Genomic DNA, 9,842 nt, shown 5'->3' with positions numbered 1-9,842 from the left:
ACTGCAAATCGAGAGAGAGAGAGACACGAAGAAGAGGAAGACGAGAGGAGGAGAGGGAGAGAGGAGAGAGGAGAGCGTGTGGCATCGAGGGAAAGCCGGAGGCAGAGGCGCGCCCGTCCTTGAGCGCGCGCAGCCGGCGAGCAGGCCCGGAGGCGGAGGCAAGGCGGCATCCTCTTCTTCTTCGACGACGACGCCGTAGGCCGCGCGCAGCCTTCTTCTCGGCTGTGTTGTGCGGCGGGTGGTCGTCGCGCGCCAGGCCGGCGAGCAGGTTTGGAGGGCGGGTTCGAATCGAGTTGAAGGTATGCGATTCTTCTGTTTTTTTTTCTCTCTCGCGCCATTTCCTTTGGGCTAGGTGTAGATTGGAGATCCGCCCGGGCTTGGATTGGTTTATTTCCCTCCAATTTGACCCGTCCAGTTTACTTCCGGATTTCGTTGATGCGTCGTGCTGCTTCGCTGATGGTAATGGCTGTTTGTTTCCAGGGAAGAATTGGGGGCTTGAGCTGAAAGATCCTCGCCTAGTTCTCCCGCAAAATGCCTGGAATTATCGTGGATGGGGTTGCTACAGAGGAGGCACCAAACGAGGTGAATTCTTCGCAGAACAAGGATATTTCGTCTGCCCCAAGGTCGCCGGTGGCTTCGAAAAGCATGCACAGTGAGGCGCTCGAGATGCACGTGGAGGGTTCCGGAGCCGGGGAGCCCTCAATTGAGCAGCTCTACAACAATGTGTGTGAGATGGAGAGCTCGAGCGAGGGTGGATCCCCCTCGCGGGAGAGCTTCAGCTCGGACGGGGAGGAATCGAGGATTGACTCGGAGCTTCGCCACCTTGTTGCTGGGGAGATGGAGGCTATGAAGGTAATCGAGGAGGAGGAGGGGGAGGGGAGTGGAAGTGCTGCTAATGCGGTAACCACAGCCGAGAATGGGACCCCAGTCAAGACGCAGTCTTCTAATTCATCGAAGAAGACATCGAAAAAGGCTGCAAACTCACAGCTTGAATCTGATGCTTCTGTTGGGCCTAATGGCAAGGCAGCCACCGAGGAGGGTGAGACCGAGGTCAGCAAACCTGCAGGTCGAGTTGGCCGTCGAAAGAAAACTAGTAATCCACAGAATGGAAGTGAAGATGCTGGGCTCAATAACCCAGACCTTGGTCCATTTCTTCTTAAGCATGCAAGAGATTTGATTGCCTCTGATAATCCTCGTCGGGCGCTGAAATATGCTCTTCGTGCCACCAAGTCATTTGAGAAATGTGCTGGCGGAAAGCCAAGCTTGAATTTAGTGATGAGTCTGCATGTTGTGGCTGCAATCCACTGCAACTTGGGAAAATATGAAGAGGCTGTACCTGTACTACAGCGATCCCTTGAGATCCCTGTGATTAAGGAAGGTCAGGAGCATGCTCTTGCAAAGTTCTCTGGGTGCATGCAATTGGGCGACACCTATGGGATGCTTGGCCAGACAGCTCTCTCACTGCAGTGGTATGCTGCAGGGCTTGATATTCAGAAGCAGACATTGGGAGAGCAGGATCCAAGAGTTGGAGAGACTTGTCGGTACTTGGCTGAAGCTCATGTGCAGGCATTACAACTTGATGAAGCACAAAGATTGTGCCAGATGGCTCTTGATATACACAGGGAGAATGGCGAGCCAGCCTCATTAGAAGAAACAGCTGATAGGAGGCTGATGGGTCTTATTTGCGACACAAAGGGTGATCATGAAGGTGCCTTAGAGCATCTTGTGATGGCTAGCATGGCCATGGTGGCCAATGGCCAGGAAACTGAAGTAGCATCAGTAGATTGCAGCATTGGTGACATTTATCTCTCATTGGGTAGGTATGATGAGGCTGTGTTTTCATACCAGAAAGCTCTTACAGTATTCAAGACTAGCAAAGGGGAGAATCATGCTACGGTGGCGTCTGTTTTTGTGCGACTTGCAGATCTGTACAACAAGACAGGGAAGCTACGGGAGTCAAAATCATACTGTGAAAATGCCCTTAAAATTTATCAGAAACCTATTCCGGGAACTTCTTTGGAAGAAATTGCCACTGGTCTAACTGATGTTTCAGCCATTTATGAAACCATGAATGAGCATGAGCAAGCACTCAAGTTACTCCAGAAGGCCTTAAAGATGTACAACAATTCTGCTGGTCAGCAGAGCACGATTGCTGGAATTGAGGCTCAGATGGGTGTCTTGCACTATATTTTGGGTAACTATGGAGAGGCTTATGACTCCTTCAAGAGTGCAATTGCAAAGCTCCGCACCTGTGGTGAGAAAAAGACGGCCTTCTTTGGTGTTGCCCTGAACCAGATGGGATTGGCATGTGTTCAAAGATATTCCATAAATGAAGCTGCAGAACTATTCGAGGAAGCTAGAGCTGTTCTGGAGCAAGAATATGGGCCTTATCATCCAGATACTTTAGGAGTGTACAGTAATCTTGCTGGAACTTACGATGCCATGGGAAGGTCAGCTCCATATCACTTTTTTCACCAGGCTTTTTCTTATCGCAAATAATCTTTGCATTACCAGCAAATCAGCAGATACGAACATTTCCTCATCTTGGAGTATATATTGGGCTTTGGCAAATTAACTGCTAGTTTCTCATCTACCCTTTTTCTTTCTGTTAGACATCTAATTATCGTCAGCCATCTAGATTTCTAATGAAAAATTACAAAAGCAAAGGGTTCCTGATACAGTTCATCTTCATATTCTTGAGATCTATCGTAATGTGAACAAGGCAAACAATATGGCTTGATCTCATCTAGGTCCCTGATAACTGCTCCATGTGATCATTCATACAATATATCAGTGCTCTTTATGCCCTGGGGACAGTAGCAACTTGTAGAGAGAGTTACTCTTATAACTGGCAATTCTTTTGTGTCTGTCATTCGCGGTTTTCTTCTTCAGCTTGGACATGATTAGTCTCTTTATGCAGCCTTTTGCAGCCCCAATTGAATTGAGCTGATATTGGTTGTTATAAAGTGGGATCAATTTAATTGAAGTAGGACCATATTAAGACAATCTTTAATTGCATGTAGCCAGCTGTTCTGTAAAGAAGAGTTGCAAATACTTTATCCTCTTGCTTTATCCTGTCCATTTGCTTTCTTCTATTGTCCGTGTGGAAACTTCATGCTACTTTGTATGACATGTGGACTGTCAGCTTTAAAATATTCTTAATAATTATGATGCAAGTTTTGACCTACCAATACAGCTGGCTTCTCGATAAGGGCTAACACCCTTGTTTAGTTGGCTAGATCAGATTTGTGAAGAGGCATTGCCATCTTTCTGAGATACTTCTTAAAACTATTATATAGATGAAAAAGTATTTCACATTTGCATGTTTGCCCAATGTGAAAATGTTTTGATGTGTCTTAGAATAATCGGTTGGTGTATCTGCTTTCCTATGTTATCCAGGCTGGACGAGGCCATTGAGATCTTGGAACATGTTGTTGGAATGCGTGAGGAGAAGCTGGGCACAGCAAACCCAGACGTCGATGACGAGAAACGGAGGCTTGCAGAGCTACTCAAGGAGGCCGGTCGGGGGAGAAGCAGGAAGGCAAAATCCCTGGAGAATCTACTCGAGACCAACCCATATACTGTTACGAAGAGAAGTACAGTTGCAGCATGAGGCACACTGCTTTGCATGGAGAAGCTGCTTGATGCGAGTATGATGCTAAGGTGTATCAATTGTTTTTTTTTTTTTCAGATTTGGTGAGAGGGGTAACTGAAAATAGGATTTGTTTCACGATTTTAGAAATGCCAAATGTTCTGATTGATTGTTGTAAAGTTGCAAAGAATATTATTCGCTACCACTTCTTCACTGCTCATGGCTCTTCACCGTGCAGTCCGTGCTTGTGGAAGTGGCCGCTGCTCCCATAATATACGCAGCTGAGTTTATATTGTAGAGCGTGTGAGACGGAGCAATTTGGTCGATTGGTATTATAGCAGATATTATGCATAATAAATTGTACAGGCATGTTGCGGTTCAACTTGATTGTAAAACTTCTGTTGGCAAGAGCTATCTGCTACAAAAGTGTGATGTAGCTGTAGATCAAGGCATTCAATTGTATGATTAATTTGTGCAATTTTTTGAAATTGGACGAAGTAGCATGTGTAGCGCGATGGAAACAGTAATACCCCACCAGTGCAAAAGTTTCAACGCTGGAAATGCCAAATGCTGCTTCATTTCAGCAGAAATAACTAGAGTGGAGATTCGCTGAACAGTACCCTAGAGTCACCACCAGCATGATACGGCTTCTACCGAAATACAAGCTTCTGAAACATCAACAATTCATTGTTATCCATTAGTTATCACTAGCGCTAATACTTAGGTACGAGAAACTTGAAGCCGCCTTGCTCCCCGAAGAGAACTGTCTAGGTACGAGAAACTTGAAGCCGCTTTGCTCCACGAAGAGAACTGTCTAGTGACCATACTTCTGGAACTCCCACTCGCTGTTGTCTACATAGTCAAATTAAAAGGTAAGATACGGTGAACGGGCGGAGTTTACAACCTACCGGACATTTTCCAGGGCAACCAACCTAGAGGGCACACTTGACGGGTCTTGAGCCAACGGCTGATGCAGTGGAAGTGGAATGCATGGTTGCAAACTCCTGACACAGGTTAGATTGTTCATCAGTACTTGGATGGTTAACTTAGCTCGATTTAATTCATTGTAACAAAGCAATATGCACTAAAAGCCACGCAAAAAGATAAGAAAACTGGTTACAGAGAAAGAAAATAAAGTTCCATAATAATCCTCCAGGAGAGACTTCAGCATTATAAATATAAAAGTGAACATAGCATTTGATGACAGAAGTCAGTATTGTTGAGTTAAATATCATCCAGATACAGAAGCAGAAAGCATGCATATCCCTAAACAATAACATGCTGTAACACGAAGGTCAAAGTAGACAAAACTGTGGTCAACAGTAGAACAGATTAAAAGGTAAGGGAGCCCACGAAGATCCATACACTACCTTATCGACTAATGATCCCAACAAATATACTAAAGCAACTCTAGCTAGCAGTCTTTGATATAAATACACCACTCATTTCACTTAGTACCAGATGCAAGAATGCAATTCCATCAATACTGTCATAAGTCAGTACCATCATACAACTGACACAAACACACTCAGCCACCATCCCCAACCCACATCCCACTAGTTCTCTGAGAAAACATGGGATCTGGGAAACCCAGACATGAACTCTATTATCATTTTTTTGAGTTTCATGTGTGCGTACTTCAAGGTATAGTTATTATTGAACAATAGATGATTAATCCAGAAGAAGGTAGCCAATAGCCTTTCAATTATCGTATCATAACTGCACGGTACTTCCTTGCAAAAGATAAATTTGACATACTATACCATACTTACCATAGACTTAAACAAACGACCAAGAGACAAACCCATATAACAAATGCTGGCTATTATAGTACAAATTTCCAACTATGAGAACATAACCAATGTATCAACTGTTCGCTTGAAAGAACACAAACACCAAGACCACTAGACACCTCCAAATACATTTATAGATCATAACTATCCCTAACATCCCTGCAAAAATCTACAGCATGCGATGGCAGCATATAGCCAGTACATATAATAGAACAGAAAAGAATCAAAAGATGATCACATTGCATTCATTTGGAATAATATATGTCCAGTTGAAACTCCTCAAGAATCCAGATCACAAAAAAAGATATTATCAGCATCACTAATATTGCACATGTATTACAAATCACATGATCACCGATAAATGACATTATACATGATATTACAGAACATGTGACCAGCAATAAATGATAGAGTAAGATGATGCAGGACCCATTAAATGAGAACTCAATTCACCAGTACTCAAGTGCATAAAAACTAGAGGCATTCCCCAATTCCAGAACTAGGATTCAAATTAGCAAATCAATACGGAAAAAACATATGTTAGGAATTTATGAAATATTAGTGTAAAGCATTCCTAGCAACATATAACTTGTCTTCTGGGCATATGATGCTAAGATTCTGAATCATTATCAAGCGAGACCCAACACCAAACAACACAAGTTAATGAGTATTGAGTGCATCGTAACAAGTTGGCACATGAATTAGTTTGGTTCAATCGAACTATGAAATCAAACCAAATTCAAATAAACAGACCAGCTTCAGGTAACTGAAACTAAGGAAATTTATGGCTAAGTCAGCACCTACATCTACTGTTAGATCGCCTGAATTAGAATAGCGGGAGAGCAAGAGGAAGCAATGTAGTATGCTTGACATACCCCAAGCGACGGTGCACTCCTCGCTGGTGGCGCTCGCCTGGTTCGCTTGGCACTCGATGCCTACACACGCAACGCGCACCCGCAACATCATGAGTCAGGCCAACCAGCAGAAACCCTAGAATCTACAACGAACAGCGGATCGAAGCGGGCGAGGCGGAAAAGGGGCGGGTGCTCACAGAGGTCCATGATGTGGTTGCGGCAGATGGCGCAGTTGTCCACGACGATGTCTGCACCAACAAAACACGGAGAGATCAACAACAAAAAAAAAGCCGCGGCGGAATCGCATAAGATCGCACACGACGCGGCGCGAGTCCGCCGGCCTCGCCGTGGACAGCGACGGCGACGCTTACCCCAGGCCCAGAGGGAGACGGCGTTCCACTTCTTAATCTCGAAGCGCTTGCCCTTGCTTCCCCCGGAGGAGGAGGCCCCGGCGGCGGAGGGGGGCACGGCCACGGCGACGTCGCCCTTGTCCATGGCGAAGGAGCGAAAGAGGGAGTCGTCGAGCGAACCCTAGGCGAGGCGACGGAGACGAGAAGAGAGACTGAGAGAGAGAGAGAGGAGAGGACGGAGGAGAGAGAGAGAGAGAGAGAGAGAGAGCTTTCGACTTCGATCTCTCGGGGGACAGTGGCGAGTCTCGTAAAGGCCTAAAGGCCTCCGTGGCTCGGTCGCAGCTCAGGGGATTAAAGCCGAAGTTGAAATGGACCAGATGCTTAGAGCCTGTTGGATACTATAATACTTTTATTTTTTATTTTTTAAGTCTCTATCACATCGATATTAATCTATACCATTATTAAAAAAACAGGCTTGGTCTGTTGGCGCAGTGAATATGGCGCACCTCCTAATCCACAGGTTTCTTATTTGAATCCCAGGATTGCCAGGACAGCCGACGCGGCGAAGAATTTTTTTGCCAACTTGATTAACTGCAGCTAGCCGATTAATTAATAAAATTAAGATTTGATTTGGTAGATTATTTTGATTGTTCTATAATCTAAATCTCTATTATTATTAAGATTTGATTTTAGTCCTAAATTTATAGTATTGTTTTATATATTTTTTATTATTAAATATATCAGATAATAAAGTATAAATTTAACACAAAAAATTGACACCAAAATAAATTCTCAAATTAAATTATTATTGTGATTTTAGGTTAGATTATTTTGATTTCTATAATCCAAAACTCTATTATTATAGAAAATATCTAAATTCCTATTGTTATAAAAATTAATAAATTTTGCCACTTACGTAAATTCTCAAATTAAATCATTATTATTGTGATTTTAGGATAGATTGTTTTGACTGTTGTATAATCCAAATCTCTACAGTTATCCAAATATCTACTGTTATAAAAAAATAATAGTGTTTGTACCAACCACCTTACCCAAATAGGCCGATCGGGCCACGTTGATCATGTTGTGTATGTTGCGCGGGCCTTCCATCTGCTCGGATAGTCTATCTTGAATAGATCGCGACATGTAGCACAGTGGTAATGCGTCTGTGGTTACAATGTAATTACTTTGTAAGTGAAAGATTGCGAGTTCGATCCTTGCGCGAGAGCATGTTTTGTATTTTTTTAGTAGTCGTTCGTCCAAAACCGTTGTTTCAATATAAAGACCTTAGTAAATAAAAGTTTCATAGACTAATGATTAAGATATTGATCATTAACTTAGATGTGCTAGGTACGACTCTCTTTTTTTTACCTGCCAGTACAGTTTTGATGTATTTAGTTACACCTTTTATATCCAATATAAATATATATCAGTAAAATAAGAGCGCAATTGTATGTTGATCACACTGTACTATTTCTGACACTTTACTATTTTTGACTCAACACTAAATTTATTTTAATTTATATAATTAAAATTAACTTAACCCGGTGCAACGCACGGGTAATTTTTCTAGTTAGAAGTATTAAATATAGACTATTAATAAAACTCACCTTATATTCTGTACTATTTCGCAATCTATTGAGCCTAATTAGTCCATGATTAGCTAATGTGATGGTACAGTAAACATATGCTAATCGTGGCTTAATTAGGTTTTAAAAATTTGTCTAATGAAATAGTCTTTATTTATGCCATTAGTTTTGTTATCAGTCTATATTTAATATTTCTAATTAACGTCCAAACATTCGATGTGACAAGGGACTAAAAAAAGTCCCTGGATCCAAACACCATCTTAGATTTTTACCTTTCCGTTTCACGATGGAAGTCTTTCAAGCATGGCCTAATTTAGGTCATGTTTAGTTCCAAAAACTTTTTCCAAAAACATCATATCAAATCTTTGGACACCTAAATAAAGTATTAAATATACACGAACATTAAAACTAATTACACATTTATGGAGAAAATTGTGAGACAAATCTTTTGAGCATAATTAGGACGTGATTAGCCATAAGTGCTACAATAACCAATATGTGCTAATGACGGATTAATTAGACTCAAAAGATTCGTCTTGCGGTTTTCAGGCGGAATCTGAAATTTGTTTTGTAATTAGACTGTGTTTAATACTTCAAATGTGTGTTTAAAAATTTGATGTGATGTTTTTGCAAAAAAAATTTGCAAAACTAAACAAGGCCTTATATAGATGCCAATAAATCTAGACACATATATAAATTATAGATATTTATCAATGAATGAATTTAGACAATATTAGAAAGACTTACGATATGAAACATAGGTAGTAGAATTCTACAGTCTGCACTATCTACAGGAATGAGTGTTAATACTTTGTACTTTTATGTGCTAGAGCTTAGAGATACCAAGAGTAATACTTTGCACTTTTAAGTTTTAAGTACCAGTGGACAGCAGTTGAGGTTGATATGAGCTACTGTTAGGCAAAAAAGCTTTAACCATTAATCCAATAGATATATTTTTATTATTCTTCTCTCTTTCCTCGTCCTTATGCAAGAAAGTTCTCTATTATCTTGCACCAAGAGTACACTTAAGAGTTAATCATTCTCATGATATAAGTTCCATATCATCTCGCGCTAAGTGTTCACTTAAAGTCGACATTAATGAGTACACTACAGATTACCAAACTCTCACTCGTGGACCTCCCTCTATTCAATGTTTTTACTTTGGAGCACTGACCCATATGTTAGCCGAACTACGATATAAACAGGGGAATGAACTCGGTGGGAGAGTGTCGGTGATAGTGGTCTCGTCTTCTCCCTCGCCGGCAAATTTGGATTGAACTCAAGTCCAACAAGACTGACATGGAGGAGGAGGCGAGGGTCAGGTCTAGGACGGTTGTTCACAATTATGGTCATCTCGATCTAGAGGAATGCAACAGTAGCAAAACCAACGACAAGCTTGTAAAGTCTCCACCATTGAGCCTCTTTACCTTAGACTATGAAGGGAGCAAAGGCTCTCGAGCTCCGAGGTAAGCAGAGACAGAGCTCCGAGGTAAGCAGAGACAGAGCTCCAAGGTAAGGGGATGAGTGGTGGCAGCCATTAGGAGATGAAGAGAATATGGTCCAAAGCACAAAAGTTGCACCACCATTTTTTTTCGCTTCTGCTTATGCTTATGAGCCAAAATTTAATTTTTCAATTTTAAATTATACTCACTCCGTTTTACAAT

General features: G+C 41.8%; 2 protein-coding genes across 2 annotated transcripts; one reads left to right on the top strand and one right to left on the bottom strand.

Annotated features, from left to right (window-relative positions):
• On the top strand, positions 1-3,805 carry LOC102714889 (protein KINESIN LIGHT CHAIN-RELATED 2-like). Its single transcript, XM_006647713.3, has 3 exons — positions 1-299; positions 481-2,450; positions 3,400-3,805. Exons 2-3 carry the CDS (start codon positions 532-534, stop codon positions 3,611-3,613), a joined length of 2,133 nt encoding a protein of 710 aa, XP_006647776.1. The 5' UTR covers positions 1-299; positions 481-531; the 3' UTR covers positions 3,614-3,805.
• A 333-nt stretch (positions 3,806-4,138) lies between these two features.
• Positions 4,139-6,910, bottom strand: LOC102714616 (RING-box protein 1). Its single transcript, XM_006647712.3, has 5 exons — positions 6,611-6,910; positions 6,437-6,487; positions 6,261-6,320; positions 4,525-4,596; positions 4,139-4,444 (listed from the first exon to the last, which is right to left on the bottom strand). Exons 1-5 carry the CDS (start codon positions 6,732-6,734, stop codon positions 4,407-4,409), a joined length of 345 nt encoding a protein of 114 aa, XP_006647775.1. The 5' UTR covers positions 6,735-6,910; the 3' UTR covers positions 4,139-4,406.
• Between the last annotated feature and the right edge of the window lie 2,932 nt (positions 6,911-9,842).

Source organism: Oryza brachyantha, chromosome 2 (genome assembly GCF_000231095.2).
Source record: "Oryza brachyantha chromosome 2, ObraRS2, whole genome shotgun sequence".
In the NCBI taxonomy this organism is placed as follows: Eukaryota; Viridiplantae; Streptophyta; class Magnoliopsida; order Poales; family Poaceae; genus Oryza; species Oryza brachyantha.
The sequence above is the reverse complement of the archived record's forward strand: the minus strand, read 5'-3'. Positions and strand labels throughout refer to the sequence as shown.

Bases quoted from the DNA above. Each gene is read 5' to 3' on its own strand.
- LOC102714889 (XM_006647713.3), top strand. From the start codon at position 532: ATGCCTGGAATTATCGTGGATGGGGTTGCTACAGAGGAGGCACCAAAC. The intron at 2,451-3,399 runs GTCAGCTCCATA...TATGTTATCCAG, and splicing joins ACTTACGATGCCATGGGAAG to GCTGGACGAGGCCATTGAGA.
- LOC102714616 (XM_006647712.3), bottom strand. From the start codon at position 6,734: ATGGACAAGGGCGACGTCGCCGTGGCCGTGCCCCCCTCCGCCGCCGGG. The intron at 6,321-6,436 runs GTGAGCACCCGC...TTGCGTGTGTAG, and splicing joins CAACCACATCATGGACCTCT to GCATCGAGTGCCAAGCGAAC. The intron at 4,597-6,260 runs GTATGTCAAGCA...AACCTGTGTCAG, and splicing joins GGAGTGCACCGTCGCTTGGG to GAGTTTGCAACCATGCATTC.